Raw genomic sequence first — 26,309 nt, forward strand, 5'->3', positions numbered from 1 at the left:
GGAACAGGTATAAACTCTGCATTAGGAAATAAGACTACACTCTTCACTGATATGACATATACTATCAAAGAATGCTCAGGATTGTAGCACACCATTATGATTTTTTCCTCATATTTCATTATACACTGAGAATATCAAACAATATTTATGCCTGTGCATTGCACCATTAAAAAATTGTGAATGCTGGGCAACATTAGACCTTCCAAGATGAATTTAAGTTTTGCATAAGGAATCTAGTCACCACTGGAAGAAAGAGAAAGCCTCTTCACCAGAAACCAATGACTAATACTTCAACAGATCTGTACAAATTAAACATTTGTGAATATCACAATAAGTCACCAACTTATCTGTTCTGTTGATTCTTACGAAAATTACAAATACTATTCCCACGTCCACTGCTAATCTGCGATTTCCAGAACTGAATTCTACTCTGAAGCAGAAAATATTGTTATGAATGGCAAAAAATTTAGAAACACTTACAACATGAAAAATCATTACATTTTCAGTGAAACTGAAAATAAGCCCTCCGTCAAGATACATAAAGGTAAAGGCAGGACTCCCGACACAGACACAGACATATGGAAAACACACCCATATACTCAATGTGGTTCACTGTTCCATCTTCACAAAGCACTCTGTCAACTTGCACCTGTCTGGTTACAGCCTTCACTTTTGCTTGTAGAACCACAGAACTGTTTAGCTGGCAAAAGACCTCTAAGATCATCAACTCCAACAGTTAATTCACCACTAAACCAAGTCCCTAAGCACCACATCTACATGTCTTTTAAGAACCTTTAGAGATGGTTCCCTTATTTTTCCTGAAATACATTTTGTATTTTAGTGCTCGACATTATATTCTTTGTTTTTAGGATATTCTTAAGATGTTTATACAACTGGCATCACAAATTCCTGCAAGTGAAGGAGCTTAAAAAGTGAACTTGGGCTGAACACCCACACATATGCATGCACACACACAGAGCCAAATCCTACGAAGTCACTTCAGTTTGGTGATCACCAAGATTTTTTGGTCTTTTTTCCTATGGAAGTCAAGTTTTTAACCAACAACAGGTATGAAATCCTAGCTCCAGCTAAGGACACACTAGGGCTCTGATGCATGCCTGCATCTGCCCAAAGGCCACCTCAGCAGTGAGAATCTTTTGAGTCTTGTTTGTTTCCACATTTGGGTTTTAAGTCCTTTAGCAAAACTGACATGATCCAATACCTTTATTTATGAAGTAGTCTAAAAATTCAGAGAGGAAATACCTCTGAAATTATTCACCCCAAAGGTAGAAAGGAAAGCTAAAGCAGCAACAAAATGACCTCTCCCTCTTTTTGTATGTGCCAGCAACATCTGAGGCAAGCACGAAGTGGAGATGCTGCATTATAGCAGTCAGGTAACTGAACAAGCCACACTCATCTGATTCAGAATGGCAAGGGAAAAGAGATGTAGTCTCTTTTCTGTTTTCTTAACTTCCTAGAAGAAATGAGCTGAAAATTCACCTTTAATTGATTTAATTTTAGTCAGATAATGGAAGGAAATTTCTAGCTTTTAGATGCAAAACAGTAATAGCATCATTTCCCATCCATCCTTACTTTTAATGGAATAGGACCAAAGTATAACATTCCTCATGGAAATAAAGATTAAAAAGAAAAAAGTGAAAGAAGTCTGTGAAGTGAATAAAAAATTAATTCAGAAACAGAACATAATAGGGCAGACTAAATGACTGCTTCTCCCAACTGCAGTGTAACACTGGATATCCACAGAGCTCAGGGCTGAGAATCCTTGTCTTTCTTAAATGCTGAGAAAAAGCTGGAGCAGGTAAGTGACTGAATTTGTGAATGGCAGTGTCAGAGAAGTCTAAGGCACAACTGCAATGAAAGGCTGCACAAAACTCAGTGATCACTCTTAATGGTGAATGAAGTTCAATTTAAGTGTGTGATGTGCAAAGCAGAACAACCGTAACTTTATTTATAAGCGGCTTTAAGGTGACCTTGGGAATGAGCTCTTGGGAGACTACCTCTAGTCAGCAGGTTTGGGAATACTAAATCTTGAGAGACAAAAGGATAATCAATAGGTTGTTTCAGATGTTAAGCACTTACATGGGCTTGAGAGAGACAAGCTTTTGTGGAGAAATATATTCCTGCACACTAGCCACAAAGAGATTGTGCCTCTACCTCCACAGACAATGATAGAAAAGAAATGCAGAAGAACGAAAAAGCAGAAAACAAAGTGCAAATAGAGGAGTACTGAAAGAGGAAGATCACAGTGAGACAGGCAAAATAATTCAGGTCAGTGTATGCAAGTATGTACCAAAATCTGTTAAATACATAAAGGAGAAAAATGTATTAATCATGAGAAACATGAAGAGAAGTCATAATATGTATCTCTGATCCATTAGTATTCAAATAAATAGTACTACTCATTGTACTACACCAGTTTTGAGAAAATGAATCAATTATTTGAGAAATACAGAATTAGATCAACACAAGGGGCATGAATTAATCATTTTAATGAATATTTTTCTGCTGTAGTTGTTCTGTGAGAAAAATCCCACTCTATAGAATACTGAACTGACAATATTACAGTTAGCTGACAGCAAGTTTTCTTATCTCTTTGAAGAAATAAACTGGAAATGTTCCATATGAGTTGATTTAGTCTTTAGCAAAACATCAAGTAAATTACTCAAGCTCCAACTAGTACTACTAGACATGTGTATGTAGTTGTACTAGGTATAGCAGAAATACAAAAAACATTTTTGGTTTTGAGAGCATTTTTATAGCAACCAATAACATAAATTTAATTACTTAACTCTACAGTTCATACATGATTAACCAGTACAAACAATCCAGATTTTATTTTTTAAATGGGTATTTATTTCTATCACAGAAACTCTCCTGCAAGTCAGTAGAGATAGATGCCATTTGCAGCTTAGCTTTTGAACAATTGTTGTGATAGAGATCAAAACTGACTTGCTGTGCAAAAACTAAGGGGAGAATCTGCATAACAGCTCATCTTCTGTGGGTACAAAAATTATTAGTCCCTTTGTGTATCCCAGTATAATTTTAAAAAAAGCCTTAATGTTGTCACACACATCTGCTGGGCTACTACTGCAAAAATCCTCTCCACTGCTGAATTAAGTACTCTGGAAATTGGGAAAAAAATCCTTATCATTTGAATAAAGAAATATTTCAAGAACCTTTGTACAGTAGAAAAAGGCTTTTTGAGAAGGTTATTTTAAAAACAGTCATGCAGTGCTGTTCCATTTATGTTCTGATAGCACTGAATATTTCCCATCTTGTACCAGCAATCTCCTGATTTTAAACTATTTAGAAAAGCAACTCTCAAGTAACAATTTGTGTCTAATACAAACACAAGGTAAGACTGGATACACACCAAAACTGCTTTAAAAAAACCAAAATCCCTATCAAGCTTATGGTTGTAGGTAGGTATATTTGGATATACGTAATTTGATAAAAAATTAAATACTTGAAGTTTTTAAAATTTCAAGCTGAGGGATGGCACAGGATTAATTTTGCATATTTTCTGCCACATAATCTTGGTGCATAAAAAACTAAAAAAATCCTTGCAGTGATGTTTATACGATTTGTATATTTTAAACAGGTGTATGATTCATTCCCTGGCAAATAACTGAGGAACAAACCAAGATTATATTCTTTTACCAATGAGTTGCTTGTGAAATCTGAGAGAATATGTGCCCCAATGAAGTTCATGTTATAACTCCCACAGGATTCAAAGAACATACGGTTCTCTACAAAGAATACTGAATCAATTTTAAAATTACAACTATTGTAGCTATTTTAAGTTTTACCACAGCATTTAATTTGTTATCTTCAAACAAACTATGTAGCAAAATGATTAAAAGAGATTTTGTTTTGAACCTCAGGCAGCTTTTTGTACTGAAGCAAGAAGTCTTATATAAATACCTTTGGTATTTGTTGGATCCTATTCCTAAACACAATGTTCATATTTCAGCTATAATAAGCAAAGGATCTCCAAGGCGTGTGAGGCACCAGGCTTGCAAGTGTCCAGTTTAGTTTCTTGAGTAAAGTGAGAGTGGTAGAGCCAGCTAAATCCATCATGGAAAGCTGTGTGTGGCACAAATAATTCAGGGCTGTTTGGCATGATTGGCAGCTGCCTTCTAGTGTGGACACAAACTGTACTATCACATGCATGTAATTTCAGCTCTCCCTAGAAATCACAGTTTGTTCAGGTCAAGCTGAGCACACTGCTCACACAAGGCAATGAATGCAACAATAAACCTATTAATGCAACAATAAGCCTAATAAACCACCTTGCACTGAGACTTCACCTGCTTTGTATGACCCCATCATGCAGCACAGCACACCGAAGCTTACTCTGAATCAAGGTTATGAAAAATATGAGCAGAGGGTTCTTAAGTAACTGCTGCACTGTGGACATGGGTGCTCTGGGGTGGACAACTGAGCTAGAGGTGCTGCCAGCAGCTTGAAGCCAATGCTAAGCCCAGGCTGGGGCAGCATCAGGACACAGGGTAAACTGGAGTTCTCATCCTCAGCACTGAACATTACACGAGTCAGCTACTGGCTCCAGACCATAATGGGTGCAAGGGAGAGCAGAACCCAAGAAAGTTGTTGTGAAGGTGGGCTCACTTCCAGACAAATTTGTTTTTCTGGGTCTCCACTACCAAGTCCAAATCCTGCTTCAACCTTCCTGCTGCATCCACTTCTAACAACTCAAGACTCCTTCAGAGCCATGCAGAACCAGGCAGCCTGCTTGTGAGACAGGATCACAACCAGAGTAGAGTTTCAGTAGTTTCTATTAAAAACAAGGCTGAAATTTAGCTCTAGCATCTGTGGACTTGGACACAAACATGTTAAAAATAAAATTGCACTGTCTAAAAAAGCTGCTCTGAAAAAGAAATCTCTGCAGAAGATGCCAGTTAATCCCTTCAGTGCTCCACTTTAAAGGTCTTCCTGACTAGAGGCTTGCTAGTCACTGCTGTCTGAGCACAGACAGCTAATTAACAAGGAGGAACTGCTCCATATTATTAGTAGCAAGATATTGATTTTACTGTTATCTTGTTCTCCGATCCAGTCTTTTGCCAGCTTCTTTTCATCTGTTGGGCACTGCTATTTTCCCAGACTGCAAGGTCTCCAGACAGCATAATTTGTTTGTGCACTGCCCAACACAAAGGAACCATTATGCTTCACCAAATCTCAGGTGCTCCTGTAATGAAAGCCCATTACAATATTGCTTTTAAGGTGGTCACAAGTTCTCATGGCATATTATGACAGTACATACACTTCGCTTAAAACTTTCTCAAAACTTTAAAGCAATTAAAAATATTTAGCTTCTATAAAAAAGACAATAGAAAAGAAGTTTAAATTCTTTAATCTGCTTGTTTTATGACCTGAAAGATCAACGAAATGTAAGAAAAAGTATCGACAAGGAGACATTTCTCTCTTTTGATTTCTTTCTCCCTTTTCCTTCATGCACTCTCTTCTGGTTCAAATTTTTCACCCTTAACTACATTTTTATCATGTCCCTCTGCATCCTTATAAAGTTTGTTTTTCCTCAGAGAGTCGACACTTAAAGGAGAAGACAATTTAAGGGGAGAATTCGCTAAAAATATTTGAAGGGAGAAAAAGAAGAAAAAGGCCTGGCTCTGAACACTCAATTCTGAAAGCATACAATTGACTTTTCTGAAAGAATACAGAACATGAAGGGTTGTTAGTAAACAAACATCATTCCTTCTGGATACACTGCTTTATGGTTACTTACAGGACATAGGTATTTTAAAAACACCTAGTGACACTGAGTATTATAAGGTAAATTTATGTTCAAACTCTGAAAATTAATTCCAGAACCATTACGTTTTATACTGTACATAGGTATTGATGAAGGCAAAGTTAATGTAATTAATCAGTATAATGAGAACTTAAGTAATTTTCATACTAGGATAGAAGTGCTCTAATGTAATTCCAGTTTATATTGAACTGTAGAGGGATATCTCCTTTGAATGAGACATATGACAGTGATGAAAAGAAAGTTCAAAATCCCTAAAGTGATATCCTCAAAATGAGTTTCCACTGGACTCTTGGTTGAGTCGACACTTGGGGCTTTTTAATATCTTCCAAAAGGCTCTTCCAAATGTACATCTTCCAGCATTTAAAGCAACTTACATGTATAGAAAAGAATCAAACATTTCTAGAAAGCAGCTTCTCCTTTTAGGCAAGAAGACTCCAACTAAGGCATATAAACCTGACTTTAACAATGTGTTAAAGATTAATTTGAATTAATTACTCCCCACAATAATGATATTTTAAAAAAGGCACCTTATAAAGTTTTGAAAAGGCAAAGTATTGAACATACTTTTGAAGTTTCTCAAAATCTGGGATTTTTATATTTGTGCCAAAATATTTTTCATTAAATACAGCTAGTAAAACTCTAATACACAACCAAATCTATTAAGCTGCACTATAATTTTAAAAGAATTTTTATTAATTGCTAATTTCTAAACTGTTTTGAGTACACATCTGTGTAGCAGAAGCTAGTAATTATTTCCCTGATACAGGGAAATCACACATCACACAATGTTGCAATCTGCTATCTTTTGAGAAATGCTGCTATCATTTTTACAACACCTCAGTACAAATGCCCCAAAAGCTGTCAGGAGAGCCAGTGTAAATTCAGGTTCAGTGATGCACTACCTATCCCAACTTTTATATTTTTCTGTGTGTACAAAACTGCCACTTTAGACAAAGCAAGATTACAAAGATTACTAAAGAGGACTTTTAGACATAAAAAGACATCAGGAATATAAAGAAAAACAGTGGTTGGTCGCATAGAAGATTGTGTGGACATCTGTCACAGGTCAAACTACCAGCCAAACCTGTCATGACCAGCAGGGAGTTATGAAGTGGAGTGTGGTCTGTTTCCATTTGGCTGAACAAACATTCTGGGAATAAACAATGCAGGAAGAATACCATACAACTCCATTGAAAAGGAAGGTATCTGGATGAGAGCAAGAATTTCTAGCTTTTTGATTCGGTAGTTTTTGGGGTGAGAAAAGGTCTATCTAGTGAGTTCTTCAACTAATGGAATGGAAATCTACAGCAAGCACATATTGCTGGTGATATCTGTACAGTCTGACACACAGAAGGCCACTCTGCAGTGAGGTTATGCCAAATGGACAGAACCATCTTTGTATTACACATTAGAAATTACAGAAGGCACCTCTAGACTTTTATGTGCAGTACTAATTGTCGGGAAACAGACAAGACCACCATCCTCACATTCATCTAGGAAGACACTGCAAGAATGCTACTGTCTAAAGAATCACTGTATTACTAAAATATAAGTTTGGTAAAAAATACAGTCACAAAACAATACAGGTTGTCAGTTTTCAGTGAGACAGAAGTACCTTCATCTTGAAACCATACCAATCTGGTCAGCCTAGATTTTAACTGCTATTTGAAATATAAGGTTTTTTTCACGTTGCTCTAGAATCTATTCCAGATGACCTGGCTACTGATCCTGCCAGTATGACAGCTCCTTAGCCCACCAGTGTCCATGGCCTTGCTCCTACTGGCTGATAGTCCAAATGCTCTCAGAAGTGAGGTTAGTATTTTCTTCATACCTGATGTTGCCCAGCTTGGTGTCAGGTCTCTTGGCCTTTGAATCAGTGCCAGTACAGTTGGTGTAGTGGCTACCAAAACAAGAGAAAATCTGAATCTGTGATCTTGCTGTCTATCCTGTCATGGGACATGCTGTCATGGGACATGCTGTCATGGGAGTGTCTCAGAGAGATTTTTAGCTGAGAAACCAAAGGGAGAAATTGCTCCTGGCCACAGCTGCACTACAACTGAGTCCTTCTGTTGCACTTTCAAAAACGCATTTTCAAGAAATAAACATTGTTTTGATGAATTGTTCCAAAAGAAGCAATTTGAACTCTGTCCTCCAACTAAAAATCAAAGGGAAGGAAAAGTAAACAAAACACTTCAGAGACACTTCTTAAAGAGGAAGTGCATACACCATGCCTTGGAATGTAATGGTGTCAGACAGCTTTTTAATAGCTTTATATGGGCTCAAAGTGGTGACTATTTTCCATACATCCCACCACACCATCTTTGTTAAATCTAGGACTTACTATCTACTAACAGAACACGAATGGGATCCAGTACTTTCTTAAAGTAAGGTAATCCTGATCTGCTTTATAATATGGTATGCTGTCATATAATGCCTTACACATATTTATAGAAGTAACCAAGTATATGCTACCCTTTAGTTACTTACTGACCAGTTCTCAGAAAGGGCTTTTAACAGCAAACTACATTCTTCATCTTGGTGTCTCAGCTACTTCTTGCTATGAGCGTTTTTTATATTGAAACTCTCTCACTTACGCAGTTTTTGGTATTTTCTGTATTTCTTTTCTTATGGCTGTCAGGAAAAGGGTAGTCACTGGGGACACACTAGTGACCACACTAAATTAGGAATCAGTTGTTCAGCTCAAAGAGTAATGTGACATCCTCTTTCTGAAATAGCATGAAGATTTTCTTTCATGCACATTCTGAACTGGTTTTTTTTATTCAAAGCATATTTCAAGAAAAGCCTGCCTGAGGAAACAAACTAAAGCCATCAATAGAGAAACCACCACAGAAACATACTGGAAGGCAATAAAAATTAAGTATCCTTTTAAAGAGCTCGCAAACTTAACAACACAACCAATTAAAAATGGCTATACTGATTCAATTTGTAACAATTCCATTTCAAGCAATTTTGCTTGGTGTGGCTAGGAATTCAAAGTGAAAATGACACTTGTCTCCAATACCAATACCCATACACTTCTCCCAGCTCAAAAACTTGGCAGAGACACAGGGAGAAGGTGACCACCACTATTAGATGTGGTGATTTTGACAGATACTGCCCCAGCAGCCGAATCAACAGCCTCTAAGCACAACATCCTCGATCATTATTCTGCTGTTCATACCACAGTTTTTCAGAAAAAGAGATGTATCTTAAGATGCCTATTGTCAAGTGGGCAACTTCAGTGAGTTTCTGATGCTACCAAAAAAAATTAGCAATACAATAAGTATAACTGGAGCATGCTTATGGGAAAATATTCAAACTTTACCTCATATCCCCCAAACCATTCACTTCTTTCTTCATCAGTTTTATTTTACGAACAGGTTTAAAGGCATAATGCAACAGCTCTTGAGAAAAAGCAGAAATCTATCATGAATGGAAATGTACTTTTACAGTATACTACTCCACAAACAATCTCTACTCAAATGAGCTGAAGTTCTAAGTTTCACAAGCATAATGCCACTAAAGTCAATGGAAATGACATGAAACTAAAAGCAAGTGCTCACTAGCACAAAGGTTTACCACCTTCCATTTGATAACTTACCTTGAGGTTGCAATTTCCACTTTGGTTCTTGCCATGGCAGCTGCTCGCTGTGCACCCTCTATTGCTCTATCCACCTTTTCTCTAGTTTTTGTGTTTCGTATGGGTATAAGTTGCTTTCTTATTCCACGGACCAAAATGTTATTTTTGTACTTTCCCTCTTCTTTGGTGCCATCTGGAAACATGGTACATCCATATCCATGCCTCCTGTTATTCAGCCACTCTCCTTCATATTTCATACCATTTGAACGCTCACTGATACCAAAACCGCTGCGTTTGTCATTCTTCCATTCACCCATGTAGGCTTCTGTAGTGGTAGCATCAACATGGTCTTCCAGAGGGCTATAATCACAGTCACCATCTCCAAAACTAATCGTAGAGTTGGCGTCACTGGAACTGATTCTGCTCATAGCAGCATCGCTCCTGACAGAGCTCCGTTTGCTAGATATCGATGACCTAGATTCCGATTTCCTAAGTTTTATACTACCAAGAAGGGATCCTCTTCTGAATAAGCCTCCCTTTTTCTTAATGCCCATGGCTTCAGGATCGCTGTGAAAATTGAGCACAAACCCTCCTCTTGTTCCAGCCGGGCTGTCTGAAGTGACGTCGTGCAGAACAGTGCCATTGCTCTGCTCACTGCGAAGGGACGCCAGAGATGTTCGGAGAGGTGAACGGATCACAGTGGCCATGCCATAGGGAACGCTCTGACGTACACCATATCCATGCCTCATCCCTCCTGTCCACTGCCCCTGGTAGGTACCTTACAAAGTAATAAGAAGTTAAATTTAGGAAGCTGTAGAAGACCTAGCCCTCTCCATCCAAAATGCCACAGCCAGCACTACACTGTCAACTCTGATTTTGGTAAGAGAAGTGCATGACACAGATAAACTACTTCATTACTTGTATTTTTTATAAATTATTTTTCTGCTTAGCAAATCCTTCACTTTCACAGCTGATTTATTTTGGCAACTAGGACACAGTAACTATAATCATAAGCATTTTTAAATGGATCTGTTCAGAGTAAAAAAAAAATCTGAGAGCAATTTCTAAAGCAGGACTCCCCCAATATTTTTTTTAAGGAGGATTGATAGGAAGGTGGCCAGCAGAAACAGACACACATTATATGTAGTCAGCTGAGGAGGCAGAGAGGGCTGGAGAGAAAGAAGAGAGCAGGACACTTACAGCTCTTGTGCCCAGCTGCTCACAGAAAGAGCAAGAAGTAATCATTCTGTTATTGTGGGTTTAAGGTGACTACAGACCTCTCCTTGTCAGGAGCTAGTTGACAATGCACTAGATTGTCTTTAGATGGGCTTTTGGATCCACTGTCATAAACTTCTATTGTAAAATTAAATCTTTTAAGATTTATGTGTGAATTTCAATGAAAGAACAAAACCTTAGATTTCCTTTCTCTTTACAAACTCTTCAGTCCATTTTTTGCATTTTATTTATTCTGCAGTATGTAAGAAAGGCAAAACAGTAACACAATATTGCACAACATTCTAGCAAATATTTAATCATAATTACTCTTGTAAAAAATTTTAACAAGGTAAGGAGGGAATATGGTACATGATATGAAAAGCCATGGATTCCCATGTAAAGCTGCACTGGAGCCAAACCCCACCTTTATCTGATTACTACAGGACTTTTTTTTTCTTGTATTCTCAAAAGGCTTGCCAGTGTATGCTCTCTGAAGGCAATTTCTACCAGAGCCTCCAAAGGAAGGTGGCACGAATGCCATAACTAGCAAACAGAAGACAACTTGTTTTCTGATGTAATTTCACTCCTCAAAATTAAGTCATTCACTCATCTAGTGCCGTTTTTTTTTATTTTTTTAAGTTATTTTGAATATTTTTACAGAAGGATGAACAAGCAATTTTAAATATTTATTTTTTTTATTTTGATCTACTTCAACTGGAACACAAATTAACTATTCCGGGAACTAAATATCAAATGTCAAATTTGGTGATTGACAAAAATTTTGTGAAAATATTTGTTAAGTATCTGCAGTTGAAGATGTAGCTCCAAGATTCATTTGCTTTGAGATTTCATCTCTTCCAAAAATACATACTGTTTTGGTTGTGTACTTGTCCACCATCTATCAAGTACTGCCTTACTCTTTACCTCTTCTGCTAACTTATATTTCAGTGTTAACAAACAATTAAATTTGCCAAGTCTGTTTTCTTTATTATATAATATCAGATAGATTCTAAAATGTAAGTGTTTTGTGTTGGTAGAAAATTCTACCAAGTAGAAGGTTTTGCTTTAACAGATGGCTGCTGACACAAACAAACAACTTTCTTGGTTTCTCTCTCATTCTCTGTATCCTGGATACCTACTGCTGTACTGGTTGTAAGGCTGCTGAATCTAGGAACATGATTATTTTAAAAAACTCAGCATATGGGGAAGAACAAATAGAAACATGAGCAAAAAGCACTGGTATGACATGTTCTGTAAATATTGCAAATATGCAGTCACATATTACAGTTTTTAAAATTTTATTAAGTAGGAAATTCCCAGAAATACATTGGTATTTTATGAGTAGAAATTACTTCATTTTGTCCCTAATTTTTTATGGGATATGTGATGATATGCAGGAACTCAGAATCTGGCTACATACACTTACTGCTACATATTATAACTCCTTTAATGTTCTGCACTAGCTATTTTAATTTTGAAATAATGCTGCTTACAATGTCAGATTTCAAACACAAAAACTTATTTCAGTACAGATGTTTAAAGAAGTATAAAAGGTCAGTCTTCTATTCTTACTGATATTTTAGTTAATAAACGTGTTGAATGGAAAACTCAAAAATAGTTAATCAATTTAGGACTTGTGTTTTTCACTACTGTAGAAAGGGAAGTGGTTGCTGCTGCCTGTAAGGACATTAAAACAAGAACAATTAATGTGCTACTCTCCACTAGTCCAATTTTCCTTTCTATTGGGGAAATAAAATCAATGTCAGCTTCTTCTAAAGAGAAAATAGTAAAAAAGATGAAGATTCATACTCATTTCGTCTGTAAAAAGTATGAGATATTTAGGCTGAATTTTATGCAGTGTAGCAGGTAACTATTATTATCACTTCTATCATTACAAATCTATCAATGGAAAGGCTTCTGATACTAACGCTAAAAAGCCAACTCCTTTTCCTTATTTTAAAGGAAAAATATTTTAATGACATATGGAGAGTAGTGTCCAGTATGTAGATACAAGAAAAGTAATTTGTACAGTAATTTGACTACATCAGACTTTAAGTGCATCACCTTAGTCAATAAATTTTAGAAATCTTTAAATAAGCAAAAAGAAGTATTGCAATGTAATTAAATACAACAGTGTATGATGTAAGACATGATGAGAAAGCTTTTCCCATATATGAAGATGAAAACATATGCAGTAGTTACCTATCTCTCTAGACAGATAAATATGAACAATATATCAACAAACACACCATATTCTGTTTCACCTTATACCACAGTTGTTCAAAGCAGTTGCTCAAAAGGTAAATTATTAAAATTTTAATTAACACTGTAATTATGAACATGATTTAAAATTTTATTTGACCATAAAACAGTAACATTGTTTAGCTCTAATTAATTTTGCTATCCTTTTTAAAAGAAGAAACATTCAACCACAACAACTGACCATCTACCTGGTGTGTAACTGTTCTCTTTAAAAGGTGTTCATATTTTGAGCCTGAGAGCTATTAGAAAGTATATTTTTTCCTTTTCTTTTTGTTGGCAAGTTGCTGTAAGATATAATTTCATAATCTGTTTCCTTAGTTACAGTGTGCCATCCCTCCTAAAACACCCTTGGTGCATCTTACAGCTGTAAATGTCATTGCCCACTTGCAGCTAAAATTTAAAACTACATTGTGAAAAAAACCTGAGAGGCCAAGTACCCATTTAACTACTCCACTTGCTCTTATCCTTTACTTAGATATTCTGTGGTTTAAAAAATTTGTTGTTACATCAAGATTTTTGCATGCTTTTCTGACTCAAATTAGTGCAGACCTAGAAAGAAGACCTCTCAGAAATCAATGAACGTACGTGACCTTTGCACAGGGTGCTTTTGCCCCTGATCTCCCTCTGTGGAATGACAACATGCAATTGGTTTTTGCTGCTTTTGGAAGGACCATAAATAACCAATTTAGACATACTGAAGTGTCAAATTAAGACATAGTTTCTCCTCCGATAGATTTTGCATCTTCACATAGAATAACAAAACCTACGGAGTTTAAAGGAGGCACAAAAATCCAGATTGCTGCAGGGGACAGACTGATGGGCCACTTGAAGGCCCACTGTAATCACATGCAATGAATGAAGTATCATGGTTTATAATTCAGTGTTTTCCTCAGAGATTTGACTGAGTGACAATTTTAAGCATCTAAACACAGCATGACATATATTACACATGTCATGAAAAGTGTTGTGTGCAAAAACTGAGGAACACTGTCAATGCTTATACACTGGTACTCTTCAGTATTCATGAAGAGAGAGCTTTTGTGCAACTGTTTTAAATTATGTTAAAGATACATGTGTAAATCTGGTTTCCTTATAAACCCATTTCAGATGTTGTTTTGGTGTGCAAATACATCTATTGTTCCCAGAGCACGAAAACAAAAACACATCTGCAGACATCTATGACGTACTGCTCTGCTTCATTCATGAGTACTTTCATTAAAATCAATGGGACTTCACACCCTCTCTTCGTATGAACTGCAACATGTGAAAGACTGGAGTCATGACAACAGATGTCAGCTAACAGTGTGAACTGGATCCTTCATACGTTGTTCCAAGTCTAGATATTGAGAGAATTTATCTCCACTAACCAGTACTATATTAATGTTTTTTTAAAAACCACGAAGAGCCTAAAGTAAAAAAGGATAAAAATAACTTTATATTGAGAAAATGATTTCTAAAAGATTTACTGGACTGGCAAATTACTTTTCCAGAAGGGGAGGGAGGGAAAAAAACCACAAAGCCACCGCTTGAATTTAGGGAAAAAAAATAAAAATTGAAGAGTGCAATGCGTGAGTAAAGCGAAATTGAAATTCTGATCTCTTTCATACTTTGATTTTGGTCTTTTTTTTGTTTTGTTTTTAAACCCACAAACATAGCTGTCTTTGAATATCAGAACTTTCCACACTATGAAACAATTTTTGGACAGCTACAAATATCTCTAAACAAGGGGACAGAAAAGTACAAAACCCATTGTGCATTTCATTATCTGAAGGAACTGAATCTTACCAGCTTGCTACATTTTATACTTCAGAAAAGAAAAAAATTGAGCCCAACTGCAAACATCTCTTCTTCTGCTTAATACAAAAATACCCATTCTCCAAAAAGTTTGGCCAGACACGATCAGTCAAAATTTCTCGAAGAAACCAGCAGAAGTATCAGATGAGAGCTGAGTCCTTTAGTCACATCACGGGAACAGTACCTGATTTCCGTAAATTCTACTGCTTACTGATTAACTGAACACGTTGCTGAACGCTGAAGAAAGCAGCATTTCTGTAAAAAAATCCCAGCAACTCTCTAGTCCTAAAACTGAGACCCTTGTTACAAACCTGCTGCCCTGTTCCCAGCTGAAGAGCAACTCTGCGAAGTTGCAGGTGGCACCTCCACCGAGGCCAATGACACTACAGCAGCAAAGGCTGAATTAAAGGGTATCTGGCTTATTTATCGTGCAGAGCATGAAATGACAGAGGCACAAGAACTGTAAGTGAGCACTCAAATCGGCTCCAGTCCTCAGTGACCTCACTGAACCCTGACTTAGTGACCGCTCCGACTCCAGCGGAGGGCGGATCGCCGCACGCCCCCGCCAGCTCAGCCCGGGGCCGTGGGATTTGTCCCGGGCAAGGGTGCGAGAGACAGCTCTGTGCGACTGCACCGCACACCTGCTTGGAGCGGGACGCTTCAAAAACTATCTCGTATTTTGGTAAAAAAACAGAGTTATTACACGAGGGCGGACCCGACTTTCATTGATTTAACGCAAGCTGCGTCCCCACTCCATTAGCTCCAGCCTGCTGTTTACCAGCCGAGCGCATCGAGCGCACAAAGCCGCCCCTGCCTGCACATCAGCGCGGCACAAGGGCTCTATTTCAGCAAGTTCTTGCCGTTCCCGCACGAACGCGGTGCCGGGGCTCACCGGCTCGCTCGCTCCCCGAGCCTCGGGCAGGGAGCCCATGAGCCGCCTCGGGGGGGGAAAGGAAAGCCGTCTGCAGGCGGCCGTAATGCGGATTTCTACCAGCTGGCCGGGAGAAAGCGCTGAGCCCGGACAGCTCAGCGCGCTGGGAGCGCGGCCGGGGCCGGCTCCTCGCAGAGCGGGGCGGGGCGGGCGCCAAGCACCTGTGGCGCTCCGCGGCCGCCAGCGGGGCCTCGGGGGCGCGGAGCGAGCGGCGCCGGGAAAGGCGCTGGGCGGCGGGCAGGGGAAGGAGAAGCGACCCCGGTGCTCGGGCGGCGATGGATGAGGGCGGGGGCCGAAGGAGGGGCCCTGCCCGCGGCGCGCCCACGCAGGCGCGCCCCCCACCCCGCTCCCGCCCGCCCCCCGGCGCCGCCGCGCGCGGGGCGCCCCCCGCCGGCGCCCACCTCCGTCCCCGTAGGTCTCCACGCCGTATCCGTCCTGCAGCCCGTTGCTCCAGGTGCCCTCGTAGCGGGCCGGCGTGCTGAGGCTCTGCCGCACCCCGTAGCGCCCCTTGAAGCCGTGGGACCACTCGCCGCGGTACATCCACCTGCCCTTCGTCTCCACGCCCAGCCCGTGGCGCTTGCCCTGCGCCCAGTAGCCCAGGTAGGTGTTGCCGCTGGGCCAGGTGTAGCCGCCCGCCACCTCGAAGCCGTGGGACCAGGAGCCGGCATACTCGCCCTGCCCCTTGGGCCCGGTGCAAATGCCGTGCCCGTGGGCTTTCCCGTCCTCCCAGCCGCCGCAGTAGGTGCCGCCATCGTCGAAGTCGAACCGGCCGCCCGTCATCCAGGGCAGCGGGGCGAGCGCGGCACCGCCGCCGCCTCCCGCCCGCCTTCCGCTCCCTTCCCTGCTCCGCCTGCCTCGCCTTCCCTTCCCGCCCGCCGCCCGACCGACAGCCCCGGCGCTCCCCGCGACTGCGAGCGCTCCGCCGGCCGGCCGCCCGCGCCCAGCCCAGCCGCAGCCCCGCGGCGGCGAGCGGCGCCCGCCCCCCGCTCCTCCCCGCCCGCCCCTCCGCCCCGCCCGGGCCCGCCCCCGGTGCGGCCGCGCCGCTGCCGCGGGGCAGGTGCGCGCCCCTGGGCCGGGCTGGGCTGGGCTGCGGCCGCCGCGCCTGGGCGGGCTCTTTCCCCGGGGGCAGCACCGCGGCCCGCTCGCTGCCGGCGGGCTCTCCGTGTGCCCTCTGCTCCAGGAGAAGGTGCCCCCGCTGGTCGGGGGCGCGCGCGGCCCGGGGCGGGGCGAGCCGGGAGCGCGCAAGGGGCCGGGGCCCCGCCGTGCCCGGGGGTCGGTGCTGGCTCCGCGCCCTGCCCTGCCCTGCCCTGCCCGCCCCTCGGTCCCCAGCCGGGTGCTGCTACACCTGCTAGCACCTGCAACAAGTAGGAAAGAGACAGCACTTCCGAGTGCTACTTGTGGTTCTTAGTTTTGGTTTTGTTTCGGTGGTTTTAATTTTTTTTTTATTTCTTACTTGCCCTGAGCTAGAAGACGAGGTTTAAGCCGAAATTGCATGAGGAGCACAGCCGAGTTGTCTTTTGGTCCCTTTTTCCACACGATGTGTGGAGCTCACCGAGTTCCGCGGGTGCAGAAATACGGGGCAAAAAGAACGTGAGTGGTGTTGAGGCTTTTCAGGGACAGCACTGCTGGGAACTTCATTAGGAGCTCTCATTATGCCATCAGCTCCGCGGTCATCAGGCACTGAAGAGCTCTAAATCCTGCCAAGTACTCCTTTGCCAGATATTTGATAATCAGATAAAAATTGTAAGGGCAAATGACAGGAGAAACATGTAGGCGTAGAAACTGCAGAGAGAATAACAGGGAATGGATTGAAAGCTGCTGTCACGGTGTCCCAGCTTTTTGTTCTTTCACAGTTACAGACCAGACCGGGGAGACAAAAAAAAAAAAAAATTATGAAAGAAGACGTTCCTCTTCAATGGGGATTTGTAAGAAATAGAAATTATATTTGTTAATCATGAGTCGTGATACTATCTGGACACCAATTATTTGGAAAAGTCAAGAAATAACAATGGGTATGTTAGTAGTGATGAATAAAAGAAAAAATATAATTGCAGGTGGAAGATTTGAATTCAAAACATTAGAAATTGAAGCAGTTAAGCTTCAGAAATCTGCCAAATTGAGCTCAAATGTAAGCAGTTTTGACTTAAGCCTAAATGAAATTAAAGTATTGCACATACTAAACATACCCATGTAACTTTTCAAGCCCTGTGCTTCACAACACACTCTTCTGTGTGCATTTTTATGTCACGTTTCAACAGTTAAATGCCAAAGTATTTCTGCTCTTTCTAGGGGAGAGTTGGGCACCAAAGTTGATCCAATTGTCTCCTGTCATCATAACAAGTGTGTGCTTCAAAGCCTTCTTTCTGTGCCAGTAAGAGGATTTCTAGATCTGCTTGAACATGTGGAGGTAGAAGACAATCTACACATTCGGACACATACATACACAGAGAAAAAGACACAGTCAAAGTCTTTGTGCAAAGACTTACCATGAGAAGATGGAGAAGCTTTCAAAGCCCCTTGAAGCCCAGAAAATTTTGTTCCATAGCTTTGGAGTGTAGAAAACCAGATAAAAAAATGTTGTTTCTGTAGAACAGACAAGCAGTATTTCATGTATCATTCGACAAAGCTATGAAGTGTGCTGAAGTTAAGGACTGAGACCTTTGCTGCAATATGGTATTTTTTGAAAGCTTTTATTTATTGAGAATGGAGGGAAAGTCTGAAAATGTTGCAGTGGATGGGATTGCTGAAGAAGAAAGAGTGCAGTATTCTCTGAGTATTGCTCGAGCTTACTGAGTTTTATGTCCTACATATCTTGCATTTCTTTCTCAAGGAAAAGATTGGAAACAATAGTGGTGACAACAAATGTGCCTTGGGGAGTTTGTTATTTTCATTCTATTTTTTTCCTGTTTCCTTTCTTCTGACAGAAGATAAAGCCCTGTCATGTTTGAACAGAATTACATAATTGTATGGTTATGGGGAACTACCTGTTGGAAGTCAGCATGCATAATAGCTGATACTGGTGTACAATTAACTAGTCATTGACGTTGCCTGCTCATAAATGCATGTTAACTTTTTTTAAGTTGTCAGGATTGAACTGGAGCTGCTGAGCATTGGGTGTGTCTGTTACAGGACTATTTGTTGCCTTGTACTTTGCTTCTGTGTGCAGGGATGAGGTGTAAAGCCAGAATTGCCTTGGACAGCACTTCTGTGCCCTGTGCACAGCTGGAACACTACCAGCTTGGAGTGGAGCAGAAGTGGGATGTGGAAAAGGGTTAGCAAATCCAGACAGTGCTGCTGTGCTCAGCAGTGGAAGAACTGGGTCTGGTGAGGGAATGGGAGATTCACCAGCTCCTCTGTGGATCTGAGTTGTTTCTTTGAAGGACCAGCTGTGTCCCCCTGCCCGATGGCCTAGACAATACTCATGGTTGTGTTAAGTCCTTTGCCAAACTGAGTATCACTTTTGGCTTGGTATTGGTGCATAGCTGGATTTGCTTTTGTAGACTTGGGTAATTGCCCCCCTGATTGTTACTGTACAGTTACTTAGTGATTATCCCTAAAAATCCCTAAAGCTGTTGATGTGCTGTCTCTTAAGGTGTCCCAAACCTATAGCTAGCGGGGGCTGCCTTAAGTTCTTCCATCTGTACAGTAAAAGATGTTGTACCATTGCAAAAATCAAATAGGCATCTGCCTATTAGCCCTTTGTTTTCCTCCCTTGATTTAAATTTGCCAGGTTTTAATACTAGTTGAACCAACAAAATCAGGTTGGTCAAAGATAAAGAGTGAAAATTTCAGGAAGAAATAATATTATTTTTCTTTTGTTATCACATGTGTATCAGTGATTCCTTTATTAATGACCTGCAAATGGTGCTAAAATCACTGGCAATTTTGCATGTGGTTGATATTTCCAGGTGTACTCTCTTAAATGAAGTAATCAATTTAAATGAACCTGATGCTTGATAGAAAGATAAATTCATCCCTGCCAGCCTTCTGTTATTATATTTTCGGCAGGGGATACATTTTAATAGATGTGAGAATAGAAGTGCTTTGCAGAGTACTCTCAGCTTCACTTAGCCAGGTCTTGATGATGTAAGAAGCCACAGGTGTCTCATTGCTTATGAGGTTGTATATTTATTAGTTGTTTTTTTGGTTGAGTTTTCTTTTTTTTTTCATTGACAGATTTTGCATTGAGAAGTCTCAACTTCAGTTCAAGCTACATCATGTTTGCTTCTGACCATATTGTAAGTAATGCTTATATTCAATATTGAGCATATATGTTTAAATACCTTAGATCAACAGATTCCTTTCCTTCTTCCCAGAATTAAGTTAAAAATTATTCTACAACTCCACAGATGCAGGAAGTAAGCAGTTACAGGTGTATGAGTGAGTTTCTCTTTTGTCCTAAGTAAATGGAATTACTTTCACTACATTTTTAATCTACATTACAAGAATTCTTTTCTGAAATCTTTCATGCATATAACACTCAAAAAATACAAGTGCCAGGTGCAGTTTATTTATTATTTACAAAAAAAATCATCACAGCACTAGGTCTGTTGACACTATGCATGCAAAACATGAGTGCCTGATGGCACACTATATATGCAAAAACTGTGCTGCAGGGTTATATTTAAAAAGGTCCTTGCTATAAGGATGGTAGATGCAGCAGGTGATGATACACTAACTCCAGACATTTAATATTAACTGGATAAAAACTGCTGAGTTTAAACTATTAGTCTATAGATATCTGATGCATGAATAAAAATTAGGCACATTTATTCTTACTCTTAAAAGCCTGATTCAGCAGGGAATTACTTTAAGTACTTTAGTAATCCCATTTACTTCAGTGAGACTACACATGAGCTTTAAATTAAACATCTGCAAGATATCTGTGCTCAAATAAAGCAAAGCTCCAAAGACTCTTCTGAAGTGTTTTGCAGAATGGAGGCAGGATGTTTCACTGATGAGCTCCACGCCTCACACGATGTATTGGAGGAGTTCACACACAGGACTGCTGTGTGGGAGGCAGAAATACAGAAGTAAGGGTAGTAGAAAACACACAGTGTAGAATTTTCAAAGGCAAATAGGTCTTTTCTGGCTCCATAGGAGCAGCCACAACTTTTATGCCAATTTTTGTGTCTGGAGTCTGCATTAAAGTTTTTAAACATAGTTCTGTATGCAAATAATTTTGTCTGACTTCTAGAACAGGAACAAAACACTTTTTCCTTACACACTGTAAATCCATGTAAGTTAGTGTAAATACTGAAGCAGTAATTCTAGAGGATTTTTTTCAAAAAATCTGCTATAATGTTTGAGCAACTTTATGTTTTGAATCTGCTCTCCTAGGTGCATCAATGTCAATTCTACCTCGCAGTTGAAGCTGGGACTTAGCCAGTAAAACAGTATATTTAATTCCAGAGATATTGTGCTTACTCAGTGAATACAGTTATTATTTTCTTTGCAAAAGTGCTGATAAAGCTTATAAAAAACAAAACCACAGATCCTCTTCAAACTTGAAAACAAGATGAGTATGTTCTGTACCCAGATTTCTATTTTCAGCATTGTTCCAAGCAAATGAATTAGATTTGAAATAAAAATGCAGTTCATTTTTTTAAGGAAATGCAGCATTAATGTTGAACGCATTTGTCTCTGAAGTGATTTTAACAGTAACAGAACTCTCTATACAAATAAGATATGGTGTGTTGGAATTATATTTTGTAATGTATAAAGATATTACAATATTTTATATTAGTGGAAAAAGTATAATGTATCTTGTGGATCTTCTCAGCATTTGGAGTTGTGGTGTTGATTGTTTTGGGGTTTTTTAGTGTATGTCTGCAGAACAAGAATGAGTGGATTACTATATCTTAATCCATTTGCAAAGAAAAAAACCTAACTCCAAATGTGTATTATTTTATAACACTTGATTTGAAGAAAAGTATCAGATCAGTGATTACCCTACATTAGTATTCAAATTATATAAGTGGAAGATATCTGGAAAATCAGATTTATCCCTAGTAAATTTTTCCTAAATGGTGATAGGAATTGTGCAGCTGCTGTAGTTCAAGTCTTGTTTCCTTGGGGAAGATGGGGAAGGTTTATGGATTTTGTCTTTGGAGCAAATTCCCACTTCTGAAGATGGCTTGTCTGGTCTTGCTTGAGCATTTTTCTTTAGCCTAAGGAGGTTCTGTGATGCATAATTTTCTTGTAGACCTCATGATGGTCATAGTTGCTGTTGCCTGGACTTTATCTAATTATGTTATTAGTTGCTAAAAACTGATTTCAAATACAAACCACACTATTTGGCTAATATTGTGTCATATTAAAGTAGCATAATTCAGTGTGACTCCCAAATTACATTATTTTTTTACACTGATGCCAGGAATCAGCACTGTGCTGTATCTGTTCTCCTCCACACAAGATGATGTGTAAAAACTCATCTTTTGTGATTTGCTGTTGTTCTAATCCTTTCCCATTGAATACTGTTTAACTAGTTGCTTCCCATTTGCATTTGTGAAGTTGAGTTTCACTTAGCAGGCTTTCACTAGCACTTTTCTTTTTTCCCCTTTGAGATTATGCTCCCATGTTAAGCAAACTTTGTATTAATTCCACATTGCAGTTCCTCCCAGGTTTTTAACAGTTTGCACATTTGCATGTGCAGTAACTGAACTCTTCCAAGATCAAAGTTATTCACAAAGGTATTGAATATTAAAGCATTTGGTACATGTTCAACATTTCATACATCCTTCAGGCTTGGGACTTAATAATTAATAACCATTACTTAATAACTATAAACAGCATATTGTCTCTTACAGCTTTACTTAGTTCACATTTAACGAACATCAGCAGCTTTGCTGAAGTCAAAATACATAATATCTCTTTTAGTGAGGGCTGAAACAGAAAAGCTTTTAGCACTCTGGTTTATCTCCCTGGTGTGGCTGAAAGCTTTTTCTCCCCGCTGAGCAGCGGCACAACCCTTCCCCGTCCTCCTCCTTCTCTAGGACTGTCCCTGTTTCCTTTTCTGTTCCTAACTAAGACCCATTCTGTGATTTGGCCTTTCTTTTTGCCCCTACGTACTTGCACTCTTCCCTAAAATTCATCCTTTAGTAATCTGACCTTCTTTTTGCTTGCGTATGCTTCCTTCTAGTGTTTCAGTATCCTTGAAGAGCTCTCAATTTAGTCAAGATTATCTCATGATACTCATCTTATTTTCCCTTTTCATCAAAGTAGTTTTTGTTTATGCCCTTCACACTATTTTCACATTATATTCACAATATATTTACAGATTTCTCTCTTTGAACCTTATAATAAAATATAACCTAGTAGAGAGCAAATCTTAAGTTTGTGAGTTTAAGAGGGCAGTCTTGGCAGACGGTGGCTTGTGATATTCTCATGCCCCCAACCCTCTGTGCTGCCAGCACAACTGTTTCTTCAGTGAGCTGTGATTTGGATCAGGAAACCAATCCAGCTTAAAAATAATCCAGCAAAAAAGATTTATTTTTATTTTGCTCTTAAAGCTGAGTCCTTTGCTCTGTTTCCAGAACATCTATGCAAACAATTGCCCTAATGCAATTGAAAGCATATAGAAAAGCTGGCAGCTTTACTGTTCACCTTGTTTATTTGTAATTCCATTCTCTTTTTCCAGGAATTACAAATAATATTTTCCCCATAATATTTCACCCAAATTGCCCTCAGTCTTGTACTTCCTTTCAGTTTCCCCACTGTTGATATAAAAAAGAAGGGATATTCCATATTTGATGTAGTCACTTGTCTGCTCAATAACAAAACTTTTTCCTGTACAATGGCCTTCTATCAGCAGGCAGACTATGAAAAACATGGAGATTATCTAAAAAAGGCTATAGTGACAGGACAATGGGGAATGACTTCAAACTGAAAGAAAGTAGATTTAGATTAGATATGGAAGAATTTCTTTACTGTGAGGTGCGTAAGGCACTGGAATAGGTTGCCCAGAGGAGCTGTGGATTCCCCATTCTGAGAAATGTTCAAGGCCAGGTTGGAAGTGGCTCAGGTCTAGTGGAAGGTGTCCCTGCCCATGGCAGGGAGGTTGGAACTGGATGGTCTTCTAAGGCCCCTTCCAACCCAAGCCATTCTATGATTCTGGACTGGAATGGTCCTGTGGTACCTTCCCAACAGGTCCCTTGGTTGTTGAGGTTTCCCATGTTCACCCTGTTCTGTGCTGTGAAGGATTACCAGCAGCACCCAGAACTCTTGAGTTCTACATTGCCATGTCCTACAGACTGTCCAGGTGCCTGAGGAGAACCAAAACCTGGTTGAAGCTTTTCTAATTGTCTGGAGGATTCGTATTAACTCTCAAATCAGGTAAGAATTGGGGTAATTTAATATTTGTTTGTTAGTGATGTGCAAAGCAGCTTTCTTCTGCCTGGGTGTGTACTTTGTGGCTAAGTACCATGTACTTGTTTTTAAGTTGTAGGAATAACATTCTTTTAGGATCTTAATTTCTCTGTTAATTTTCATGTAAATTAGCTAGTGAATTAAATAATTTTAACACATGCTGCTTTAATACTGTAGAGAAAAAAAGTTCAATTTTTCCTGCTCACCATGGTGCTATTTTTCTGGATACCTCTATTGAGAGGTATATACCACTTATATCTTCCCAGAAATCTGGGCTTTTTGCCATGCTTTAGGCCACTTATTAATTGAAAATTTTCCTTTATTAGTTAGCATTTTCATCACCAGTGATTACAGACCTTCACAGAGCTCTGGTAAAGATAATTCCTTCATCAGACAGACAACTCTGCAGTGTTTTTGTCTCATGTGACTCCAGTGAAGGAGACCAGAGCTCTGCATGTCACACCAGGGGACCTTTGCAATGGTGAGTGCACCTCAAAGAAGGAAACTTCTGTAGGGATCACAGTTCTTCAGGAGGAGCTTGCAGTTCTTTATGATCTGCCTTGGTTTAATCAGGCAGATTTTGTCAGACATAGGGATGAGGCCATGCATCAGTCTGGATTAATACCTAATTTTGTCTTAACATGGGATCTGTCTTGTGAATTTCTTTGGGTTTTTTCTTATAAAAAATGGAATGTCTTTTTGTAATTGAGTGGTGATAAATTAGTGTTAAAATAGCAATTATATATGATTTTTTTCTTTAATTTTAAAAGACATTTTTAAGACCTTTGATGTCACACTCCTGTTTTGCTGTACTGGACCAGAACAAGCAACTGTTGCATTTCACCAATGAATTGGTGCTTCTTATACCTCAGATAATTGGTTCTTCTGAGGGAATCCATTTGTGAAATTAATATAAAATCATTGTCATACTAAATATGATAGTGTTTGGGGTTTGTTGGTAGGTTTTTGTTTTTGGTGGTTTGTTTGTTTGTTTGTTTAGTTTATGATGGAGAAAACAAGACAAATGCTACCAGAGGTGTCAAAGCTGAGGGTTTTGCTCCTTGATACTGAATGTAATATGGATATTTTGGGCACACTATAGTCACTTTTGAGATATGTTTCCATTTTAAAAGTCTGCAATAGAGGAATTGAGCTTTAGAGGACATCACCATAGGGCTAAGCAGGCTGTGCTGCAAAGACCATTAATAGAAAGCCACTCCCTCAATCTGCTTAAACTTTGGTGAGGATAATGCGGCTTACTCTAACTGATTTTTGATAAAACAGTTAAAGACAAACAGATGTTTTTTATGCCTGAGAGAAGTGCACCTTATTGATAAGTTTCTTCTGCTTCTTCAGAAGTATTTATCCCAGGGAAGAAGATTTTTCTCATCACAGCTAACATTAAAGTCAAATGACTTAATGTAGTTTGATATTTAAGTTTATGGAAAATAATATAGGAGGGGTTAGTGCATCATAATCAGCCTAACCAATGATTGAAACCTCCCAGCTGGTATGAGATTTTGTTTATTCTTCATTCTCTTCTCTTCTGTTGGCCTTTTCAGTGCTTGTAACATAATGTCATGATGTTTTTATATGATGAAGAAACCCCTTCCACAGCATCAGCCCCCTCTGTATCTTGAAAACTCTCTTGCTTAGCAAATGCCCTTACTGTAATAACACATTGCTGCAAAATAATTTCCTATTTGTCCACTGAAATTTCACTTAAAGATTTGATTCTGCACTTTGGAACACACAACCAAAAATGCAGAATTTTGAATGTCTGTCTCTGTGTTGTGCAGGTACAGAACAGTTTTTATGCTCTTGTTTTGGTGAATTCACATGTATTCACATAAATTTGCAGCTCTCCATGTGAATAAGTTATGTATATCTGTGTTTTGTGTTTCTGGCAAGTACAAGATTGACATTGGATGACATTGGATAAATTAGTATTTGCAGTATATTTTTCCTAAAAAAACTGTATGATTTGTAAGTTTTGTTTAAAAGTAATATTTTGTTCTTTTTTTTTTTTTTTTTTTTCTCTTGGAGTAGAGTCAAAACCAGGTTTTATAGTGCTTTTTATCAAAGCATCATCCTTTAGAAACTGCAGTTGTCATAGTAAATTAAATCTTTTTATGTAGAAGCTTATGATCTTGTACAAAAGGTCCTTTATGACAAGTTATCCATTATTTCAGTTTTTGTAAACCACCTGTACTTTGTATTAAGTATGTAATGGTGGAATTTAATCTAAGATTTCTGCAGAATATAAAAATACCTCTTTTCTGACAATGTCTGCTCTAATAATGGAATGTTTGTCTTCCCAATAATGCAGTGTATTTGAAAAACAATTGTAT

At 39.4% G+C, this 26,309-nt stretch overlaps 2 protein-coding genes across 6 annotated transcripts in view; one reads left to right on the forward strand and one right to left on the reverse strand.

Annotated features, from left to right (window-relative positions):
• The window catches only part of JPH1 (junctophilin 1), an 83,871-nt gene extending 67,327 nt beyond the window's left edge, over positions 1-16,544 (reverse strand). For 4 of the 5 annotated variants that reach the window (XM_079299529.1, XM_079299528.1, XM_079299527.1 and 1 more), the window contains exons 1-2: positions 15,993-16,544; positions 9,411-10,167 (exon numbers count right to left, since the gene is read on the reverse strand). In XM_079299529.1, the coding sequence (XP_079155655.1) occupies positions 9,411-10,167; positions 15,993-16,371 (1,136 nt within the window). In that variant the 5' untranslated portion in view covers positions 16,372-16,544. The remainder of the gene's footprint in view (positions 1-9,410; positions 10,168-15,992) is intronic. The other variant, XM_079299525.1, reaches the window with a different exon arrangement.
• A 335-nt stretch (positions 16,545-16,879) lies between these two features.
• The window catches only part of GDAP1 (ganglioside induced differentiation associated protein 1), a 29,113-nt gene continuing 19,683 nt past the window's right edge, over positions 16,880-26,309 (forward strand). The window contains exons 1-5 of the mRNA XM_079299530.1: positions 16,880-17,181; positions 17,881-17,998; positions 19,768-19,829; positions 23,740-23,925; positions 24,285-24,439. The gene's annotated coding sequence lies outside the window, so the exon portion shown is untranslated. The remainder of the gene's footprint in view (positions 17,182-17,880; positions 17,999-19,767; positions 19,830-23,739; positions 23,926-24,284; positions 24,440-26,309) is intronic.

This window comes from Erithacus rubecula (genome assembly GCF_903797595.1).
Source record: "Erithacus rubecula genome assembly, chromosome: 3".
NCBI classification, from domain to species: domain Eukaryota; kingdom Metazoa; phylum Chordata; class Aves; order Passeriformes; family Muscicapidae; genus Erithacus; species Erithacus rubecula.